Genomic DNA, 22,903 nt, shown 5'->3' with positions numbered 1-22,903 from the left:
CGTTTTTTTTTTTTTTTTTTTTTTTCGTTTTGCACACGTAAATGAAGACTTATAGTTCTTTAATGCAAAAATAAAAAGTCGAAGAAAATTTTTAGGGTTCTTTGGGACCCGTTCTACAAATGACTTTGCTATAAAATTAAAGAAGAAAATTGCTAAATACTGTTGTTATAAAGCTGCCCGACATAGTGTGTACGGAAGCTCCATGTATAATGGTTTGGTGCACCGAACTTGACCATATACATTTGTATACTATACTGCATTTGCCAGCTGAACCATGTACGAAATTTCTCGCTCAATTGGAGAAGGGAACGAAACACTATTTATAATGATACAAAAATCTTATTTATCCAATAGACGTTTTTTAAAACTGTGAGGCTGCTATCTCGTAATTGATAGGCACTCATTCCCGACCACTTTCTCTTAGTGTAAATTATTGAGTGATCGCTCGCTATTTGGCTGGAACGGGTGGGTAATTGTCTCGCAGTTAAGCGAACTTGCTCAATCGGTTACCACCAATAATCAGTCAAACTAGTCAAAAGTATGTAACAGACAGACAATATTTGCTAGTCATTTCGTCCTTATCTTGAAAATTTATTATTATTAATTAATGAATTTTAGAATAAACCCTAATGGAGAGGGCAGAGTCCAAATTCATGGATCAATTTCATTTCTGGATATCAATTAATTGATTCGTTCGCCATAAATGGCAACCGATTCAATGCCGTCGGAGAAAAAAAACTGTCCGATCCATTTCGCCACAAAATTGCCTTTTAAAAAACGCCTCTCTCTCGTTCTCTCTCTCTCTGTTTCGATCGCTCCTTCAATTTCAATTCAATCGCGCTCTGTCTCTGTAAATGGATGCGTTAGGATCATATCCGATCAATTTCAGTACCGGTAGGGTTCCGATCTCTACCAGCGGCGATGAATCGAAGAATCGCCCGATAAGGCGGAATCGGATGGTCCAAGCGGCGGCAGAGTGGCTGAAACGGCGATCCACGGTAGCGAAGATCGCTATTGCGTCGGCGGCGACGGTGTTGGCGTTGGTGGCTTTGAAGGTGACTGTTAAGGATCATAATTACTTCTTCATCGCCGGTGCAGTCATTCACGCTGCCGGTCTTCTCATCCTCGCTTACAAGCTCACCACTCATAAAACCTGCTCCGGCGAGTTCCTCTCTCTCTCTCTCATCTTTTTAATTTTTATTTTTATTTTTCTGATTTTGGGATTTCTGTTTGAAAATGCTGCCAAGAATTAGGATTCATTATATATATATATATATATATATATATATTTATTTATTTATTTTTATAAACATAAAATTAAATTATAGATTTAAAATATTTTTATCAATTTTTTATTTACAAAAGATTTTTCCATTAATTTAAATAAGTTTTATCCTTTTTTTTTTTGTATCGTTATTTCTTACAAGGGTATTTTGGTAATAAAATCAGGTTTATCGTCAAAAAGTCAAGAACTCACGGCGTTGTTCCTCATTGTAAAATTGGTGAGCGGAACAATCCTGAGGATTGACTTTTACTCAATTTTGGAGTTCATTACTCTCGTCTCCACGGTTTGGGTTATTTACATGATTCGTTTCAAGTTGAAAAATACTTACGTCAAATCCTTCGACAACTTCCATTTGTATTACGTGGTAATTTTTACTGTCACTTATCACTTTACCCTTTTAGATTTATTCGTGATTTAATATGACGTTAGATTTAGAGGTCACGACTTTAACCCATTAGTTACGTTTTTTTACAGGTGGTGCCGTGTATGGTTCTTTCTATATTTATCTTTCCCCATGCACCATATAATCGCTTCATTAGAGTGTTGTGGGCATTCGGTGTTTACTTAGAATCTCTTTCAGTGTTGCCTCAACTTCGACTTATGCAAAATGCTAAGGTTATTTCATTTCCTCTTTTTTCTTAATTCTTTCCATTTTCTATTGACTCATCGAAACTTTAACTTTTCGGTTCATTTCGATCGTATATTTCTTATATTTTGGCAGACGATCGAACCTTTCACTGCCCATTACGTGTTTGCTTTGGGAATTTCTAGATTCTTAGCTTTTGCTTATTGGGTTATTCAGGTTTGTTCGTCTCATAACCGAAAAGTGTTGTTTATCAATTTCTATTTTTGAATGCTAAGTATTTATGGATTTTGTAAGACTATGGTCTTTTTACGAACTTGGTGTTTAAATTACTTTCGTTTTAGGTTTACGATTCTCGTGGGCAATATTTTCTATTGGTTGGCAGTGGTTACTTTTGGTTCATGGCAGCGTTCATGGCTGAAATGATTCAATCCTTCATCTTGGCTGACTTTTGTTATTACTACATAAAAAGGTAAACTCACAGGCTTATTTCTTAAAATATTAGGTTAAATTACAAGTTTAGTCCTTAAACTTTTATTTTTTATTATTTTGTCCCTCAACTTTAAAAAAAATTAAAAAATGTCAAATGACCCGCCAAATCATAACAGATATTATTAAAAAATTCATGAATTTTAGGGGTGTACATTCAACCCGATAATCCTGACCAACCCAACCTGAACTATAATGGTTGGGTTGGGTTGGGTTGGATTAGATTTTCGAATTGGTTTGGGTTCATTTTTCTAAACCCAAACTAACTCAGGTTTGATTTCGAGTTCATGGGACAAAATTCTCGAGTTGACCCAAGCCAAATACAAATATATAAAATATATTAAGAATTTACATTAATAGTTTTACTCGGAGTGTACTTTGTTCTATCTTAAAACAATTTTAATTTCTTTTATATTATTTTATTATTTTTTAATTTCTATATTTTCTTTTATATACACATTATTTATAATATGAATAAAAGTTGTTCTAACGTGCTAGCAAACAATCTCTTCCATTTAAAAATATAATTTATTAAAGGTTTATTAATTATAATTTATACATATATTTACAAATTATATGTATAAATTATACCGATGTTTGAATAATTTTTACTTTCCATCTATCATAGTTCTTACTGGTGTTGGTGAAAAGTAAATAAATTTAAATATCGAGTTTTATGAAAAGTTGTTTGACCATTTTAGTGTTTACTATAGCTTCTCAATCAACTTGTAGGAGAATCTCTCAACCCAACCCAACCCAACCCAACCCAACCTAACGCAATCCAACCCAACACAACGCAATCCAATTCCTGTAAGGAAACTTTTGGGTTGGGTCAAAAAGATTCCTCTTAACCCGTTTAAGATCATGTACGCCCCTAATAAATTTTATTATATTATGGCCATTTGGATTTATGTTTTTTAATTCTATTTTATGATTTTAAATTGCAGCATGGTGAAAGGACAATTGAGGATGCCTGTTTAAAGTCTTAATTTTTAAGGTATATTTTAAAGAATGAACATTATAATTTAATTGTATCATTTTTCCTTCATTATTATATACTTTGCATTATATTCGCATTTTAATTAATCATTTATGAAGTTTTAGGATTTAAACCGATAAAATTATTAAATAATGCTCAAAATTTAAAGATATAAATTATTTTTTTTGTCCAATAAATTTTTACCTCAAAATTTAATTAATAATGAAGGGTAAGAAATGTGCGATAATTTAAATTTGGGTCAAAATTGATTTATTTCCGAACAAAAAGAAAAATAGTTAAAAAAAAAAAAAAAAAAAGTCGATTGTACGGTGGCTGATGCATAACATTGACGTGGCCTCTGGATCACCGTCAATTTGGTATCCCTTCTCCACGTGTATAATGAAGCCACGTGGCACCTCAAGTAAAATAAAATAAAAATAAAAATAAAAAAACAAAGATTATTCCACGCGCCATATGAAATATATCGGGGCCCACAGAATAATTCGTCACGTACTTTTCGTGAGGCCGCGTCCGAAAATCTGCCACGTCTCCGACACTGTCACAGCCTGACGTCGCTGTGTCAATATCACTAGGCCTTTTCATAAAAGTTGGCGCACCTCTTAGCTGTAAAATCTCCACGTGTCATTCTGCAGCCGTTACAGCAGGGCCCACTTTGAAAACAAGAAATGTACACGTGGCATATTCTGGTTGGTGGAGCTGATCTCGCGTTTTGAGATTTTAACGTGGAAAAAGACCGTAGATTATTTGTGGGACCGGAAAATCAACCACCACGTGTCCTTCTTACCCAGCCTCGGTTTCCACGTGTCGTGACCTCAATGTTCAACGTGTTAAATGTGGACCCCACAATAAAATAATATAAATATAAATATTTCAAAGATTAATAGTTTTGCCAATAAATACGCGACACGTGGAATAAAGTCAAAGGAGATTGACCAGAGAATGAGATATAATAGATTAATGGCGGAGGCAAAGGCTTCGGTTGCGCTAAAAATATCTCTGTGATTCCATTCTCTCCTACGTGTTCCTTCCAATCCCACCGCCTCCTTCATCTCCTCCGCTGCCGCCACGTCGCCGCTGCTCCGCCTCCCGAGAATCCCTCCGTCCATATAATCCAAATCCACAAATCTTCATTCTCACACTCGTTCTACACTTGATTTCATTTTTGTCCGGGAGATGAAATTGGCGGTGATACGTGAAGAAGACGGCGATCTAGACCTCGATTTAGGGCTTTCAATCGGCGGAGGTTTCAGAAATTTACCGGAGAAGTTAACCCTAATCAACAATGGCTCTGATGAGGAGAGCGGAGTTACCGATGAGAAGATTAGAAGCGCGATTAGGCGAGGAGAGGCCAAGAGGAAGCGAGAAGAAGAACGGAATCGGCCATTGAAGAGGGAGAAGAAGCTTGAAGGTTTAGGATCTGAATGTGATTTGATGAACAATGTGGATCTTCAAAATCCGTATCCCTACTCGTCGTTGCAGTACGTTCCGTTTATCAATGGCTATGGCTATGCGTTTCCCTGCCTGACGCCATACTGGGCTGCCGGTGAGAGAATCCTCCATCAGCCGGCGGTGGCTTGCCGGAGTGTTTCCGATGTTGGTGGAAGCAAGAACAGGAAAACTGGGTCTTCTGGATCCTCCCCTGTTTGCAGTTCCTCTGTTATTTCTGATAATTATCACAGTTCTTCCTCTCATGAAGGTAATTTTTCTATTAAGCTTCAAACAATCAAACATAGTTTAGAAATTCGCATTTGGAAAAACTCTAAATAAAGCCACAAGAGTTTATAATTAGAGTGGACAATATATCATTATGGAGAGTCATGATTCCTAACATGGTATCGGTAGTAATGCCCTTAACTTAACCATGTCAATAGAATCTTCCAACTTCAAACAAAGAAGTTGTGAGCCCTCGAAAGTATAGTTAAAAGTGACTCTCAAGTGTTGAATAGGAGTCGAGCCTCAATTAAGGAAAGGTTATTCCAGGTCTCCATAGGCCTCTGGAGAGGCTCTATAGTGTATTTAGTTCGGAGAGAATTGTTGGGAGGGCATGATCATAGGTTTATAAGTAAGGAATATATATATATAGGTACTGGAATTTTGGGGAAGCCCAAAGCAAAGGCACGGCTTAAAATGGACAATATCATAGTATTGTGGAAGCTCGTGAATTCTAACCACATAGATTTGGTATAGCGTGTCGAATCTAAACCATTTGATTTCCATTTTGCTTTGTAAGCCGATCATTCTAGTTCATGTTCTTATTAATTAGTTGTGATCTTGTTCATGTTCTTCCAGGAGTTAGTAGCAGAAGCAATTCATGTAATTCCTCATCTAAGAATCATGTTAAATCAAAGCCTTGCAGTGAGAAATTGGTCGAATCCCATGTTTCCAAACCCAGAATCAAGAACTCTTCAATGGTGAATGGAAAGCCTCCAAAGCCTGAAATCCAGAGCCGCCATGTCCAAAGTTTTGAGCAAATGCCCTGCGTTTCAACCACAGGGATTGCTCCCAATGGCACCAAAACCATAACCACTGGCTTCTTGTATAGATACTCAAACTTGGAGGTCAGTATTTTGTGTGGCTGCCATGGGGAATCCTTTTCGCCGGCCGAGTTCGTTAAGCACGGCGGCGGCGGTCAGGTTTCCCATCCTTTGAAACACATTACTGTTCTTCCAACTAATGGAATCGTACCATCTTCAATTAGATGAATCCATGTATCTGATTTAGATCATTACCGCTTAACATCTTTTTTTGATATTGAAACTTCGAGACCGCCACTATGTTGGTGATTTTGGTCGGTCCTACTGTGACTTCATTGAATAATTTAACGTTGGCAAGATAAGATCTGCAACCAAAATCTTTTAACTTTCAAAATAATTTTAAAAATGAATGAAAATGGAAAATAAATACTATATATTTTTTTTATTAATAATTTCAATGGATCCGTATTCTCTCTCTCTTGATTTTTTGATTCTGCAATAGTCCAAACACATCACTAGTAAATATTATATTGTCTTCTATTATATATCGTCGATAGGTAACGAACCACTGGAAATTTTATAGGAGTATGGTAAAGAAAAAACGAATATAACTTTTAAAAATCAAATATCGGTAAGTTTTTTAATCCTAGCCGCTCATCAAAATACTTCTTATGGTTTATGTACCAATAAAAATTTTGACTCTAAATTTGAGTACTTCATTTGTAGATATACCAAAAACAGAGATTAAGCCAAAAAGAAAGAAAACAAAACAAGAATCATAAAGGTAAAAAAAAGAAACAAAAAATGGGTTAGATTAGATTTTAGATAGATATCCAATTAGCAACAAGAACAAAAATTATATACCTTCACTATTTGAACAGTTGAATCAAAACGAAAACCAAACCAACAAAAGAAAAAAAAAATGGAGAATTACAATGATTATGATGAAGAACATGAAGAACCAAAAAGAAAAAACCCAAAACAATTCATCAATGGATCAATCTCTTTCTACTTCCTTTTCTGCTCAACCATCCAAATCCCTTCAAAGCTTTGGTCATTTTCATAAGATTTGGTCTCCTCATTCCCAAATTCATCTTCCCCGCCGAGAATTTCAGTGCCTGTAAGCAGCAAAGTTGCCCTTCTTCTTCCTCTTCTTCTTCTTCTTCTTCTTCTTCTTCTTTCTTGGATTTTCTATCGTCTTTCTCCTTCTTCTCGTATGTTTCCCACAGTGAATCCATCCCTTCTGTTTCCTCTGAACTGTGCCGCTCTTCGAAGAGCTTACAGGCGAGTGTTCTTCGCCATTCTTTCTCCTTCCTCATCGATCCATAGCTTCCTAATGATGAATTTTCTCTATTGAAACTCCCTGGTGAACTCCATGGAGGACTCGATTCAGATCTTGAAGAACTCGATGATTCTTCTGTGATTTTTCTCAAATCTTTCATGATTTCATGCTTTTCATCTCTGTTTTCGAATTTGGCTTCTTGTAATTCCTCTGTTTTTGCTTCAACTTCTGCTATCAGGGAATTTTCCGGGAGAGGTTTGATTTTCTCGGGAAAATGCGCCATGGGTTCTTGAAAATCGACTTCCACTTCCACTTCTTGGAGACTGTGTTCATATGGGTTTTGTTCAGAGCCAAAAGTGTAAGCCTCAAACACGATTTTGTAAGCTTCAAGCTCTTCCATGGGGGATTCGTCTGGTGTTCTTGGGCGTAAACTGTCAAAAACAACATGGTAAGTAGTAGCAAGAAATCCCATTTTGGAAGAATCTGCAAAATGATGAAAATGGTGATGAAGATGATGATCAAACAGAGAGAATAATGCAAAGAGGAGGAGAAAAGTGGTGATGAAGAGAGGAGAGAGAAAGGAAAGAAGCTTGAGAAAGTAAGGGAAGAAGAAGATGAAGAAAGACAAGTGAAGAGGGTGAGAGAGGAGAAAGAAGAAGAAATGGAAGAAGTGAGAAACACAGGACAATCCAAATGCTTTCTTGGAGATGGAAATTTCAGACATTGTTTATGATTTCTTTCCTTTTTTTCTCTCTGTTTTCGAAGCTCTGTAAGAATGGCGATGGTGGAGTTTGTTGGGGGAAAGTTCAGTGGGAGAGTAGATTTTGGTAATGAAATGGAGAGGAGAGAGAGGAACTGTGAGAATTGGGAGAGAAAGCGGCGTGAATAAAGGAAAGAGACTGAAACAGAGAGAGAGAGAGAGAGAGAGAGAGAAAAAAGAGGAGGCAAAGAACAAGGGAAAGAAAATGGCAGGTCTTTACAATCTAACTATCAAATTATTATGATTCTCTCCATGATCTTTTTCTTTCACTCTAATTTTTTAATTTCTTAAGACCATGAATCTTTTAGAACTACTCTTACATGGTTATCGAAAACAAAGTTTAGTGGTTACCATACCAATTCAGAGAGTGAAACCAAAGAAAAGCTTGACACGACCTTATTATTAGGTTATCCTATTTCAGTCTACGATCAGGTTATTAAGATATGTGCTAAAATAGTCGTGGGTCTACCTTTTTTAAGAATTAGATGATTGTTAGTGAAATAACGTATAGGTTTGGGTGGGATGATACGAAATAGAGTAGTTGCCATTTGACATGCAAAACCGAGAAGGAACTCCCTTATGCACTCAAATTCCTATGTGAAAAAATTAAAATGATTTAGTCTGATCAGCTAAATCATAGCTTATGATGTGATTAAGAACCATGAGTAAGATTCTAATACTACTGACTTAATCATAATTCAATTGGTTAATAACCATGAAAAAAAAAAAAACCTAAAAAAAATACACACTAAAAAGAATGAACTCACTTCCTACAAATTGATAATAAATAAAATAAGAAAAAAAATTGTTGAAATCAACCAACTTAGATTACTACACTTTTTGAAATAAAAGACTAAAATTGTGGCATGATTGAAAAACTGACAGGTTTCAATTCAGAAGAATTCATATGATTACAGTGGCTATGATCATTGAGATGGCAAACCCATAAATTAGGAACATTATAATACCATTATTTGTTCAACTTTAAGGCAAAAGGTTAAATTAAAGCAGTCCATTAGCAGTAATTTTAGCCTTTTTGTTTGTTGAAATAGCTTTCTAGCTTTCTAGCACTTACCATAACTACCAACCCTACATTCATATTGATTTACAACTTCAAACAGCCTAAAATGACCATATCATTTATTTACCATGGATGAAATCATAGTAATTTCATTACAAAATCACCGAAAAAATAAATAGATAAAAACCACAATTCTTCCCAATGTATAATATTACTTTAAGCATAAAAAATATTATGGCTTTACTTTTGATTTTTTCTAAAAGGCCTCATTTCAATGGATATAGTATTCCTTACTCATGAACCATGACCTTCCCTTTAGTTAGTCAATGCGTAATTCCTCTCCCAACAATCCTCAACCAAAATTGTAGGTTTCATAAGTTTCTAACTTTATCAATTCCTATCAAACTCGACTAGGCCAAATTTGATAAACTTCATAGAACTCATATACTTCTAAAAGTTTAGACTTGGAGCTGTTATCAAATGGATTGACATCGAGGTTGTATCTTCTAAAACTACCAAACATTATAAAGGAAGAGAAATGGGGAAAAAAAGAAGGAAAAAAAGGCTTGCGAAAAAATAACAGAAGAAACGGAAGGAAAGGTCAGAATTGTGAATGCAAAAATGAGGCACGTTTGTGGACACCAGACCTAGAAAGAGATTGCATCTCCACATAAAATAATCTTATATAGAAGGTGGCAGAAACGAGTAAAAAAAAAAAAAAAAAACCTATAGTTATGGGATATATGTGATTAAGTTATAAATTTCTAAATTTCTAATTTATGTCTAATGGATGTAAAAAATTTAAAACTATCTAGCAAGTCCTTAAACTTACAATTTTATATCTAACAAATTCTTAATCTAATCATTATTTAGATTTACTAAATACAAAATTAAATCTTTATAACTCTATTAAATATAAATTTCAAATTTATATCCAGCGTTAATAAACACGATTAACATTCAAAGACTTGCTAAACATTTTAAAAATTTAGAGATGAGCCATTTAAATAAAAGAACACCCTCCCCCTCTGAAAAGTCTTTTAAGTCATAACCTAATGCTAAATCTCAGAAATTTCTTGTTATTGGATTGGATAACTCACGGCCTAAAGCAAACCCTCATGGAAGTGGGATGGTTGTAGTGTGGGAATAGGACTTTTGAAGGCTATAAAAGGAATGACATCATGACAATCCAACTACTGATTATGGCTACTTGCGTGCATGCCTTTGCAACAGACGCTGCAAATTAGACACGTCTTTACGGTCCATGGCAATTCTTCATAAATGGGAAAGGAGGTAAAGATTCTAAAAACTGAAGATGGTTCTTTTTCGTTTACCCCTAATGAATGCCTTACCATCGCCTTTATTTACATGCAGACATACGTATTTAATTCAATAACAAGAATACAAACAAGAAAAGAAAAATTCTAAAGTCACGAGGGAGGTTTATTTGTAGATAAATATTGTTACTTACAATGCTTGTGTCCTGCCATTGCCAAGACGGCAATAATGGTGTTTCGGATGCTTTACGGGGATGGGCCCACCAAGGTTGACAATGTTAAGATATGTTCCCGTCGCCCAAGAAGGAAGATTTCTTCTCCATTTGTGTTTGTCCAATGCAAATGTTTTATAATTATATTTCTGTTTGCCCTGCGTTCAATTAAAAGTCAAAAAGGAATAGAAAGGATGAATCCACCCAATTATCATCTTTTCTCCAATCATCCACCGACCCCAATGAAGAAATATTAAAGATATCAAACCTTCGTTTCATCATAACATCAACCGTACTACTAGCAAAGCATTTATCAGTGACAAAAACACTCATAAATTGACATAAAAGGCTTGGCCAACAAATAAAATCACAAAAAGAAAGATGTGCTTGGATTATAAAATAATGAATTGACATAAACTTGCTCATTGCAAGCCCAAAGCCTCCATATGGCAGAGCGTTAATAAAGTCATACAAGGAATATGAAAACTGGTTCTATTGAAACAATTCAAACTTGACTAAAATATGATCAACAACCTACATATTCACGTTGTTATTACTCTGTCATGACAGGCTTGTTCTCATTTGCCTTGAATCTTTGCTCTTTGGGCTTCTGCTCCTCAATTTTTCTGAAGTAAACATCACAAACAACTGATAAGGCTACAAATTCTCATTTATAACACGACAATGTAACTACTCCAAATCGAGAAAATACATTTCGAAATTCAAAATATATTCTTCTTGTATTATGTAAAAATCGAACTTTCATTGAGACAAAATGAAAGAATACACAGTCCTACAACAAGGAGAGGCCTAAAAAGGGGAGCCCACAAGGGACACCAATTAAGTAAAATGTTGTTCAGTGAGTAATTATAAAAATATTAACAAACAGAACAGAGAAGAAAATTGAGTAACGAATACAGAATATATTATGTTATTATTACTTTTAATTACGCATTGGGGAAAGTAAAGCCAGACTCTTGCGTAATTCAAACAGTAGAGATAAGCATTCAACACAAGAATAAAATTATTTCCCCTTTTAAATGCTGCCTTAATCATTTGCAACAACAATTATGGATATTATGGAAGTTGAATAATGAGAGAGGAAAACAAAAGGAACGAAGGGTACAATATTTAACCTTTAGGTTTCGTCTATTAAAATATTCACTACAGTTGAATCATAATCTTTAAACCATGGAATTAATATCGCATAGAATAAACGGTAAGCCAGGCCAGATCCAAAACATCTGAAGTAAAGATAGTTAAGTCGGTCATGCGCTTTTTTCTTTTTTCTAAAATAAAACAAAGGATTAATATATGCACTTTTTTTGCTCTCTTTTTTTTTTTTTAATATGAAACAGATTGGTAGGATGAAACGAAAAGGGAGGAAACCTAAGCTCCAGGCTAAAGAAATTGCCAAAAAAAGGCCAAAAGATCGTTGAGATTAAAATTGGTGAAGGCAGTGTAGTAACATTTACACCAAGATAAAAGCAGACACTAAAATTAATTCAAGAAAAATATTGCTAAATGCTAAAGGCGGTGTTGTTAAATGTCTGTTGTTCCATGCAACAGAAGATTCCAAAAGGAAGTTTAATTTACACTTGAAAATCTTAAAGAACATATAGTTTAAAAAGAAATTGCAAAACCTATTGTCGCCTAACTATGTACCGAGTTAAAAACAGGCAAATCCAAAAGTCTCAAGGAATCTAGAACGGAAGTAAATAAACTATGCTAAAAAGCTTTCCGTAAAAGTTTGGCATAGTTCGCCGGTCAAAACTCTATTGGATCATTCATAGCAATTAAATCTGCATGACGCTTCAAAATAGAATGTTTTTTTTTTTAAAATAATGCTTCATGCTTTTATTCATTAGCAAGCAACAAGTACGCTTGAAGTACAGAAATCTTTGAAGATTCGAGAGCAAACATCGATAATAAAAGCAAGACGAAGAACGAATAGAGAACTAAACGGCAAAATAAAAGCTACCAATTCTATGAGCATTCAAACGCTGTTAGTTTCGTTCGCAAGATCAATTTCAAACAAATTTCGATATCCATTCAGCAACCTAAACTTCTAGAGCCTCTAGCTCAATTTACTAACATCTAAAGAAAGCCAAAAGGCAGCACAATCAAACAAGCCAATAGCAGACTAATAAGACAACTTACAGAGCCAAATCAAAAGCAAAATAAAGTAAACGAAAATCAAAACAACCTAGAATCCAAAATCAAACAAATAGACAGTTACAGAAAAGAGAGAAAATCAAGTTAACGAACCACCTTATAACAACAACAAAAAAAAAAAAAAATCTCCACAAATACGTTTCTAATTGTAAACATGGTGAAAAGAAGAGCATCGCATACCTTTTGTCGTAGGCTCCTCCTCCCTTCTGGCTGAGGAAAGAGCGGAACAGATGAGAGTTGACGTCGTAGATCATCGTGAAGCAATTGGGAGAAACAACAACAATATTCCAAGCAAAAACCCTAGTCTGTCGCCGACCTCCAAATCTGCAACCTTCGTTTGTATAAATATCGGTATCTATAGAAATAGGCGGTAAACGAGTGTTTAAATACTTCATAAATTTCAAAAATTTAATTTTTTTTATTTAATAAAATCATAAATTAATTTGAATAAAAAAAAAATTAAATAGACAATTTTAAAATTAATTTTTGAATGGTACAAATATGGTCCCTATTTTTAGTTTATTTATTAATTACAATAATAAATACTAATTTTAATATTTATTAAAAACATACTCGACTAAATTTAGATATTTTAAAATATATACTTTAATAATAACATTGAGCACTAAAATAAATGATATTTCATTATTTTAAAATTTCAAAACTAAATAAATAAAAGATTTAATTCTCATTTGATCGTAACCCTAAAATTTATTCTATTTCAATCATTTAAAATATTTATTTTGGTACAACAGTCTTTAAAAATAAAATAAATAGTTGAATGTTTTATTATTCATTTTAATGGAAAATATGGTTTGTAAGAACAATTTTAAAAAAAAAATTAAAGAAGAAAATGAGTTTTTTTTAGTGGAGGGCATAATTGGAAGATAAAATGTTGGAAAATTTCCAGCATTCATATGCACAATGGTTGAAAAATCTTTCAAAAAAGTGTAATCTCTCTCTCGCTCTATATATATATATCCATTGTAAAGTTCAACGGCCATTGTAAATGCTCACCACCTTCCCTTCTCTTCATAATCTCAATCCCCTCTTTAAAATTTTTCAATCGTTCTTCTCCACCGCCTCCGCTCAGGTATGAACGCCGCCCTCTCTCTGTTTTATCGCATTTTGCTCGCTCTCCGGTCATCGGCATTCGCCTTTGACGGGCGGAATCGAATGCCGATGAGTTGTTTCTTGTTGTTTTTAGTATTGGATTTGTTTAGATGGATGAGTTTGAGAATTCCACCGCCGAATTTGATGAGGTTTTTTTTTTTTTTTTTACATTAATTTTTGAGTTCAATGTTTGGGAGAGGAGTTTTTGATATGAATGGAAGAAGAAGAAGAAGAAGGTTTTGGTCATTAAAGTTGACTTGGGTTACTTCAATTTGGATGAACGGCTTAGATTTGATTAGACTGGAAAGTTTGTAAATGGAACCACCCAAATTTGTGTTTATGTTTGTTTTTTTGCTCAATTTAAGCTGCTATTGCCTGCAAATGTTAGCTATATGTTGCTCTTTATTTGCTTTCTTGGTTGATGATAGTTTAAACTGGTACTTCCTTTAGGTTATTGATTTTGTCGGATCCACTTCGGTTGTGGAGAGGGGAACGAAGCATTCTTTATAAGGGTGTCGAAACCTCTCCCTAGTAGACGTGTATTAAAAATATTGAGGGGAAGTCTGGAAGGGAAAGCTCAAAGAGGACAATATTTGCTAGCGGTGGACTTGGGCCGTTATAAATGGTATCAGAGTTAGATATTGGGTGATGTGCCTGTGAGGAGGTTGAGCCTCAAAGGGGGTTGACACGAGGCGTTGTGCTAGCAAGGAAGCTGGACCCCAAAAGGGGTGGATTGGGGGGTCCCATATTGATCGGAGAAGGGAACGAGTGCTAGCGAGGACGCTGGGCCCGAGGGGGGGATTGTGAGATCTCACATCGGTTGGAGAGGAGAACAAAACAACCTTTATAAGGGTGTGGAAACCTCTTCCTAGTAGACGTGTTTAAAAAACCTTGAGGAGAAGCCCAAAAAGGAAAAACCCAAAGAGGACAATATCTGCTAGTGGTGGACTTGGGTTGTTACCAATGGTATCAGAGTCAGACACGGGGTGATGTGCTAGCAAGGAGGCTGAGCCCCGAAGGGGAGTGGACACGAGGCGATGTGCTAGCAAGGACGCTAGACTCCGAAAGGGGGTGGATTGGGGGGTCTCACATCGATTAGAGGAGAGAACGAGTGCCAGCGAGGACATTGGGTCTCAAAGGGGGTAGATTGTGAGATCCCAATTGGTTGGGGAGGAGAACAACGCACCCTTTATAAGGGTGTGGAGACCTTTCCTTAGTAAATGTGTTTTAAAAACCGAAAGGGAAAGCCCAAAGAGGATAGTATCTGCTAGCGGTGGACTTGAGGTGTTAGAAATTCACAAATAATGCTTGAATTTTGTATTCGTACCCTATGTTGCACATCTGAACTCCATTCAGATTGCTTCAGTTAAGACGAAATGATGTTAAACACTACTATTATTTAGGATCGGGAATGTATTTAAACACATTTTTTAAGTACTTAAAAAGTCATTTCAAATAGACGGGTCATTCTTAGAAACTCACATTCTATATCATCTTTACGATCGAACCAGTTTTGTTCTTTGAGCCTTATCGATCAGTTTATTGTTTGTCATTATGTAGTTACATGTTGGCCTGTGTTTTGGTCCTGATTGAGATTGTTCTGCTTGTTTGCTCTAGATGTGAGGTGATCCAGGAAAAACAACCAAACAATACCACTTGATAACAAGATTGAAGCCAATTATGGTGAGCCTAAGAAGGCGAAAACTCCTGGGACTTTGCACTGGTAAAATTTACTTTTTAAAGCTATTGTATTGAGAAAAGGACAGAGCTCTTGTGTTGGATCATATCAGAAGGTATAAGCATGTAATTTTTCTCTTTTGATTCGTGACTTTGAATGAAACGAACTCGGTACTTGTAGGCAAAGGCTCATTTGTTGCTCCGGTTTCAAAATTTTCTGAGGATTTGACTACTGAAGATCACGTGTACGGTACGGATTTCATTAGTGTTCATCCCGTCTGCTCAGACAAAGTGAACAAGATAAAAGAGGTCAGTAAATATTTCCAATTTCTTTATCACTACATAATCACATCATGTTGTTTATAGAAGAACTGGCTACCTCGACTGTTCCTCTTAGCACATAGCTAGTACTTATTGCGTGGATCTGTCTCTGTGAGATCCCATATTAGTTGGAGAGGAGAACGAAACATTACTTATAAAGGTATGAAAATCTCTCCTTAGTAGACACGTTTTAAAAAACTTGAGGGGAAGCCCGAAAAAGAAAGCCCAAAAAGAACAATATCTGCTAGCGGTGGACTTGGACTGTTACAAATGGGATTAGAGCCAAACATCGGGCGATGTGCCAGCGAGAAGGCTGAGTCCCGAGGGGGGTGGACACGAGGCGGTGTGTCAACAAGGACGTTGGATCTCGAAAGGGGGTGGATTGGGGGGTCCAAAATCGATTGGAGAAGGGAATTAGTGCCAGGAAGGATGCTGGGCCCTAAAGGGGGTGGATTGTGAGATCTCACATCGGTTGGGGAGGAGAACAAAACACCCTTTATAAGCGTGTGAAAACCTCTCCTTAGTAGACGCGTTTTAAAACCGTGAGGCTGACGACGATACGTAACAGAAAAAAGTGGACAATATCCACTAGCGATGGGCTTGAGCTGTTACCGTCTCTCACTTCAAAACCTTATTTCTTTCTTTTTGTTTCATAGTTTAATTTGCTGTCAGTTTTTGTACTTCACAATTCTTATTTGAGGCAAAATTATCTGTAAAATTGCTCTCGTTTTTTTTTCTTTTTCCTTTTGTTAAGGATATTTATATTTCCATTTACTACTATTTCCATATCCTTGTAATTTATTTGATTATAAATAAGATGACTTTCACACCATTTAGGTGTGGTGGATTAATCAAACATTCACACCTTTTAATAACAATTACCATATTGAGCTAGATCAATGCACAAGGTTGCATGAGATTCCGACGATATTATTAAGTCATCCATTATAGCCGCCAGTGAAAGCCCGTCCAGTAGACTTCCCGTTTGGCTTCTCCCCTTCGTTATCTCTTTTAGCGTGATACTATTATTTAGGTTCGTAAAGTTTGAATGGATGTCGGAGCGTAGTATGGTACGGTTACCCAAACTTTTCTGGTTTACCCGAGCGTTCCACACATGCAACAGCTTATGGGAATGCTATACACGTGTTCCATCAATAAAAGAAGACTGTTCTTTTTCTTTCCCTTTTTTTCCTGCCAATGCAAGAATGGCTTGTTTTTTAGTACACAAAATGGACATTTATGCTGGATACTTATCTCAATAATATGATGTTTTTTCAGAATCCAGTTGCACGTATAGAGCCTGAACCGTCAGGGGTATCTGTTTTGGATACATCAAAAGAGAAAAATGACGAGCCAGTTGCAGGTTTGTACGGTCATCCCTTCATATTTACGAGTTACATGAATGTATGTGATATTAGAATAGTATACGATATAAATCTATCTTTTGATGTGACATTATTTGTTCGTTTATACTATTGATTCATCTTGGAGACGGGTAGGTCACATTTTCATTATGCTATCCAATGAATTCTCAAAAGTAACGAGTTTGGCCAACACGAGCATAACTCAATAGTTAATGCATCTATCTGTCTCTGTCTACTCATTCTCCATCTGCACTAATGAAGAAAGTCTGTATTATGACTTGAGCTGCATGCGACTGTATTTACAGACCCGCCCGTCAAGCGCCGAAAGAGACACAGGAGAAAGCAGTTTTTGGACGAACCGTTCTTAATGAGAGGTGTTTATTTCAAGAACATGAAATGGCAAGCCGCTATAAAGGTTGACAAGAAACAGATACATTTGGGAACTGTCGGATCACAAGAAGAAGCTGCTCATTTGTATGACAGGTAATGTCTTTTAAGTGACATAAAGTGTGTGAAGGAACCTCCCCAATGAGCTGATCATTAGTCTTTTGTTCATAGAGCTGCTTTCATGTGTGGAAGGGAACCCAACTTTGATCTCCCTGAGGCGGAGAAGCAAGAATTGAGACGGTTTAATTGGGACGAGTTTTTAGCCATGACCCGTCGTGCGATTACGAATAGAAGTAAGTCTTCCTTCTTTACGAGTTCGCAAATGCTTCCAGTTCCTAGTATTGACTATATGAGTTATTTATCGTCATGTTCTTCAGAACAGAAGAGGCTCAGCCCAGAATCAAAGAAGTCCGAACAACTTTAACAGAAAACACTACAAGTTCATTGAAGTTCAAGATCGGACCTATAGTTTTGAATTTTTTGTTCAAATGCTCGTGGGGTTAGGCAAAGCAACCTCCTACAAGTTTTGGATGTACATAATTTTAGTGGTTTTAGGCAAATTCATGAGACTCTGAGCTGATGAAAGAACGATGTACGGTGATAACCTATTCGAGTGGGTCCTTTTTGAATCTACTTGATGATACTTCAAGTCTCGAGATGCCACCTATGACAAGTTCGAGTTACTTTAAAGCTCAGAATCCATGGCTTCAGCTATCGCTTGCTGCAGTGATGATCTCACACAATCATGGAACCTGGTTCTCATGAAGGAAGAAGGTGCCATTGTTAGCCATCTTATGTTCATAGTTTATTGCCTTTGTTACTGGTATCCCACAATAATTTAACATTTTATTTTGGGAAATAAAAGTTGGCAAACTAAATGCCGAGAAATTCTTTTATCTCATTGTAATGATGGAATTGATAAAATAGTCCAAAATTTTGATTATTATGAGTGTGCCAATGAAGAGTGATATTACAAGAGTTAAGACATGATGTAATAGTTCAAATCCACGAGTTTTTCCTTTAGAGCTTCGGTTTCGACACCCTTGTAAGTAATGTTTCATTCCCTTCTCCAATGTAGAACTCACAATCCACCCCCCTTGAGATTCCAGCGTCCTCGTTGGCAGGTTGCCCAATGTCTAGCTCTGATACCATTTGTAATAGTCCAAATTCATTATTCGCTAATATTATCTATGAGTTCTCCGTTTCGAGCTTCCCCTCATGGTTTTAAAACGCGTCAACTACGGAGAGGTTTCCACCACACCTTTATAAAGAATGGTTCGTTTCACTCTCCAACCGATGTAGATCTCACGATAAGTCAGAAACTTATAATTCAAATGAAAAGCTATTTTAGATTGATAGTAAGAATTATAATTTACATATATTGAGTTTATGAAATCACTACAAACTGGACACAAATCAGGAAATCGAATCAACTGCTTGTAATCTGACATACGAGTTTGTGACAAAACGCTCAGATCCGAGGAAAAACCTTATTCTAGTTTCCGACTCTATGAAAGCAGCGAGACGAGAGAGACAAACTCGAGCGTTACTCGGCCCTTGGATCTCGTGTTAATCACAAAGTGTTCTGGGTACTTTCTCAACAACATAAGCAAGCCATACCACGGTTTATCCTTGGCTTCTGGACCATGCCAATCCTCTGATGTGAGGTACTTCCTTACACGACTATGGTGCCAAACATTGCCATATTGCTCAACCAGCTGTGAAGAACAAATCAGAAGAAGATTGAGAAAGACAAAGTAATGATTTGACATAGAAATTATAATAAAGCCAAGTGAAATTGTTAGCCGTGAAAGGGAAATCATATTTTGATGCCAGCGAGAAAAGATCATTTGTGTGTCGATGTAACAGTCCAAGCCCACAGTTAGTAAATATTGTCCTCTTTTGGCTTTCTCTTAAGATTTTAAAACGCATCAGCTAGGGAGAAGTTTCCACACCCTTATAAGAAATGTTTCGTTCCCCTCTCCAACCAATGTGAGATCTCACAATCCACCCCCCTTGAGGGCTTAGCATCCTCGCTGACACACTGTCCGGTGACTAGCTCTGATACCATTTGTAACCAGCCCAAGCCACCGCTAGCAAATATTGTTCTCTTTGGACTTTCCCTTCTAGACTTTCCCTTAAGGTTTTAAAACGCATTTGCTAGAAAGAGATTTCCACACTCTTATAAGGAATGCTTCGTTCTCACCTCCAACCAACTTGGGATCTCACAATGCCAGCGAGGACGCTAAGCCCCTAAGAGGAGTGGATTGTGAGATCCCACATTGGTTGAAGAGGGGAACGAAACATTCCTTATAACGGTGTGGAAACCTCTACCTAGCATATATGTTTTAAAACCTTGAAGAGAAGCCCAAAAGGGAAAGTCCAAAGAGGATAATATCTGCTCGCGGTGGCTTGTTACAGTTGATTTTCTCCACGTCCATGCATTTGCAAATGAAAGCAGACCAGTCTGTTAAATGGAAAGAGGAAAGTTTTGAATATCTACAGATATATCCTATCACCAGAGCTTCTATATGTAATTTGGTCCGACCTTCTCATATCTCTAGAAGGCTGGATTCTACGTTTCGGTATCGTGACGTATACAGCTCAAGGAGTAGATGATTACATTACTAGAAACTCTAATAAGTTAATATCGGAACTGTATAGGCTGACCACGAAGTCATGAGCGACAGCAAAGTCGAGCAATCCTAACAGCAATGGCAAACAGCCATCATTTCCTACACGTATGAGAATAAAACTGTTCATAGTTATATAAGGATCAAGAGGATCCTTCATAACCAAAACATACCTCAGGGTGGAGCTTCTCCATAGGCATCCATTCTCCGGGGCCACAAAGATCAGACAGCACGGTAGCTACAGAAGATACCACATCCTTTTCTTCCTGGAGAAGCTGATTATCAGCTTCTCGATCAACTCGTGACCTTCCATCGAGCTTCTTGTCCATGGGAACTGTGGATTACGGTACAAAAAAGAACTTAATAGGTATCGACGCTGTACAGATACCGATTTTAGACAGCATAGAGAAAGACTGTGTATCAAATGGTTATGCAATAAGAGTTCAAGGCAGGCACTCATTCAATTGTTGAGTTCATTTTAATACCAGCATATAGAAACAGATATCACTTTTTAGAAAATCATAATCATGAATGGGAAGGAGTTTACAACAAAAGCCAAACACGATCACAAAGTACTCCATATTAGTATAAATTCGAAAGACGTAGTATTTACAAAAACTATTAGCAAAGAAGAACCCCAAGACGAGTAAATATTAAGGATCTCAAATCGAACGACAAATTAACAAATTTCTCTATCGCTAAGAGATTCGACTTTTTCGCCCCTAAACATGAATTCTAAGGAGGGCCTTATCATATTGAACCAAAGCCATGCTAGGACAATAATTTGAGCAGCGACGAACATGGTTTGAAGTATGACAATCATATTGAAATAACTTTTAAGGACTTCAAAACCTAATTCCACAAGTAATGCAAGGATTTCCTTCTGTTCTTGTGTCTGTCTGTTTAATAATTAATCTTCAAATAGACTTGTTGCAAAACTTTCTTTCGTGTTTATGTGAGATCTCACATCGGTTGAGGAGGAGAACAAAACATCCTTTACAAGGGTGTGGAAACCTCCCCTTAGCAGACATGTTTCAAAAACCTTGAGGGAAGCCCGAAAGAGAAAGCCCAAAGAGGATAATATCTGCTAGCGGTGGGCTTGGACAGCTACAAATGGTCTGCAAGGAGGCTGAGTCTCGAAGGGGGATGGATTTGGGAGTCCCACATCGATTAGAGAATGGAACGAATGCTAGCGAGGACGCTGGACCTTGAAGGGGGTGGATTGTGAGATCCCACATTGGTTGGGGAAAGAGAACGAAACATTGGTGTGGAAACCTCTCCCTACAAGACACGTTTTAAAAACCTTGAGGGGAGAAAAGGAAAGCCCAAAGAGGACAATATCTACTAGTGATGGGCTTGAGCTGTTACAAATGGTATCAGAGTCTGACACCGGACAATGGGCTAGCGAGGAGGCTGAACCCCAAAGGGGGTGGACACGAGTCGGCGAGCCAGCAAGAACTTTGGGCCCCGAAGGAGATGGATTGAAGAGTCCCACATCGATTGGATAAGGGCATGAGTGCCAGTGCGGACGCTAGGTCCCGAAGGGGGGTGGATTGTGAGATCCCACATCGGTTGGGGAGGAGAACGAAGCATAGTCTAAGAATATAATCTGTCACTTACACGGCTTTTCATCGAGATTTTTTGGCAGTACACAATATAATCTGTCACTACAAGATAACTCTACCATGATCAAAGAATTTTCCACTTCCAGATTCAATAGTCTAAGAACGAAAATCAAAGTGAGACAGCCAAGAACATGAACATAGATTATCTCTAAACCTCTAAAAACAGTCAATCGAAAAATGCACAAGGAACACAATAATACTAACCCAATCCGCCAGAAAATCCTGCTTTGCCACCTGAACCACCGGATCCATATGCCTCTCGCCTAAACTTCTTGCCACTACTTCCACCAATGTCGTCGTCATCCTCATATCCCTCCTCATAATACTCTCGTCCTCTCCCTTTTTTCACCATCGCCCCTGCAGCAGCGGCTCCTCCAGAGCCAGCCAAATGAAAATTATAGTGCGGGTGCGACGGCACCACCGGCGCAGCGACAGCAGGACCCGCCGCGGCCGACCCAGGATGACTCATATAGCTTCTCGGCCCAACAGAACCACCTAAAATACTCCTCACCGGCAAAAGGAAATAGAACTCCTTATCCCCAATCTGAAGAAGATCTTGAGAATCGAGCTTCACCGGGGCGTTCCCAGGCAAATGAAGAACCCCTTCAACGAGGCAGCCATTTTTACCGAGCACTTCGAGGGCAAATCGCCGCCGCGTGAAATCGTAGAAGATACGAGCGTGGTGGCGAGAAATGTTCATTCCGCCGCCGAGGCTGGAGAGGTCGACGTCAACGGTGGATTTCTTGGAATTCCGGCCAAGGATTATGGAGTAGGTTTGCATATAGTACTCGAAATCCTCACCTTGGAGCTTCGCGAACCCTGCTTCTACATCACTACCCGCTGTACCCATCAGAAATTGGAACTGGAATCGAAAATTGAGGATTTTAGACTGGAACGAGGCAGAGGAATCGGAGATGGAAGTCTCCAATTAAGATCGACGAACGACGATAATCCCGCCTCTGCTGTCCCTCCGGCAACCCATCCAATTTCTTCCCCCTTTCTATTGCCATGTTTACCTTTCGTTGAAATCATATATAGAAATTAAAATAATAATAATAAAATTAAAATTAAAAAAATAAAAATATTAAATTATTCAAAATACCCATTTTTATGGATTACTTTTAAAATTTTCATTTTAACTCTTAAATTTTATTTTTTTTTCAAAATAATATTCGAAAATTTTTATATTTCTAAAAAAAAAAATAAAGATATATTAAACTTTGTT

The 22,903-nt window shown here is 37.1% G+C and overlaps 5 protein-coding genes across 6 annotated transcripts; 3 read left to right on the top strand and 2 right to left on the bottom strand.

The window, feature by feature from the left end:
* The first annotated feature begins 644 nt into the window (after nt 1-644).
* On the top strand, nt 645-3,394 carry LOC111466866 (ER lumen protein-retaining receptor-like). Its single transcript, XM_023111537.1, has 6 exons — nt 645-1,161; nt 1,450-1,649; nt 1,760-1,900; nt 2,007-2,087; nt 2,213-2,340; nt 3,305-3,394. Exons 1-6 carry the CDS (start codon nt 855-857, stop codon nt 3,336-3,338), a joined length of 891 nt encoding a protein of 296 aa, XP_022967305.1. The 5' UTR covers nt 645-854; the 3' UTR covers nt 3,339-3,394.
* A 945-nt stretch (nt 3,395-4,339) lies between these two features.
* Nucleotides 4,340-6,188, top strand: LOC111466860 (ninja-family protein 4-like). The gene is made up of 2 exons (XM_023111529.1): nt 4,340-5,053; nt 5,647-6,188. The coding sequence occupies exons 1-2, from the start codon at nt 4,531-4,533 to the stop codon at nt 6,057-6,059; spliced, it is 936 nt and encodes a 311-aa protein (XP_022967297.1). The 5' UTR covers nt 4,340-4,530; the 3' UTR covers nt 6,060-6,188.
* A 4,557-nt stretch (nt 6,189-10,745) lies between these two features.
* LOC111466900 (wound-induced basic protein-like) lies at nt 10,746-12,908 on the bottom strand. Its single transcript, XM_023111587.1, has 2 exons — nt 12,739-12,908; nt 10,746-11,009 (listed from the first exon to the last, which is right to left on the bottom strand). Exons 1-2 carry the CDS (start codon nt 12,810-12,812, stop codon nt 10,937-10,939), a joined length of 147 nt encoding a protein of 48 aa, XP_022967355.1. The 5' UTR covers nt 12,813-12,908; the 3' UTR covers nt 10,746-10,936.
* A 610-nt stretch (nt 12,909-13,518) lies between these two features.
* On the top strand, nt 13,519-18,314 carry LOC111466882 (ethylene-responsive transcription factor-like protein At4g13040). 2 transcript variants are annotated; one of them, XM_023111558.1, is made up of 7 exons: nt 13,519-13,651; nt 15,289-15,394; nt 15,530-15,657; nt 16,948-17,032; nt 17,339-17,516; nt 17,592-17,713; nt 17,803-18,314. In XM_023111558.1, exons 2-7 carry the CDS (start codon nt 15,352-15,354, stop codon nt 17,922-17,924), a joined length of 678 nt encoding a protein of 225 aa, XP_022967326.1. In that variant the 5' UTR covers nt 13,519-13,651; nt 15,289-15,351; the 3' UTR covers nt 17,925-18,314. The 2 variants fall into 2 exon arrangements, with proteins under 2 accessions (XP_022967326.1, XP_022967327.1); XM_023111559.1 differs by having other exon boundaries at nt 17,798-18,314.
* Nucleotides 18,315-18,749: 435 nt separating this feature from the next.
* On the bottom strand, nt 18,750-22,703 carry LOC111466856 (FHA domain-containing protein FHA2-like). Its single transcript, XM_023111523.1, has 3 exons — nt 21,883-22,703; nt 20,227-20,387; nt 18,750-19,138 (listed from the first exon to the last, which is right to left on the bottom strand). The coding sequence occupies exons 1-3, from the start codon at nt 22,526-22,528 to the stop codon at nt 18,929-18,931; spliced, it is 1,017 nt and encodes a 338-aa protein (XP_022967291.1). The 5' UTR covers nt 22,529-22,703; the 3' UTR covers nt 18,750-18,928.
* Between the last annotated feature and the right edge of the window lie 200 nt (nt 22,704-22,903).

This window comes from Cucurbita maxima, unplaced genomic scaffold (assembly GCF_002738345.1).
Source record: "Cucurbita maxima cultivar Rimu unplaced genomic scaffold, Cmax_1.0 Cma_Scf00032, whole genome shotgun sequence".
In the NCBI taxonomy this organism is placed as follows: Eukaryota; Viridiplantae; Streptophyta; class Magnoliopsida; order Cucurbitales; family Cucurbitaceae; genus Cucurbita; species Cucurbita maxima.
The sequence above is the reverse complement of the archived record's forward strand: the minus strand, read 5'-3'. Positions and strand labels throughout refer to the sequence as shown.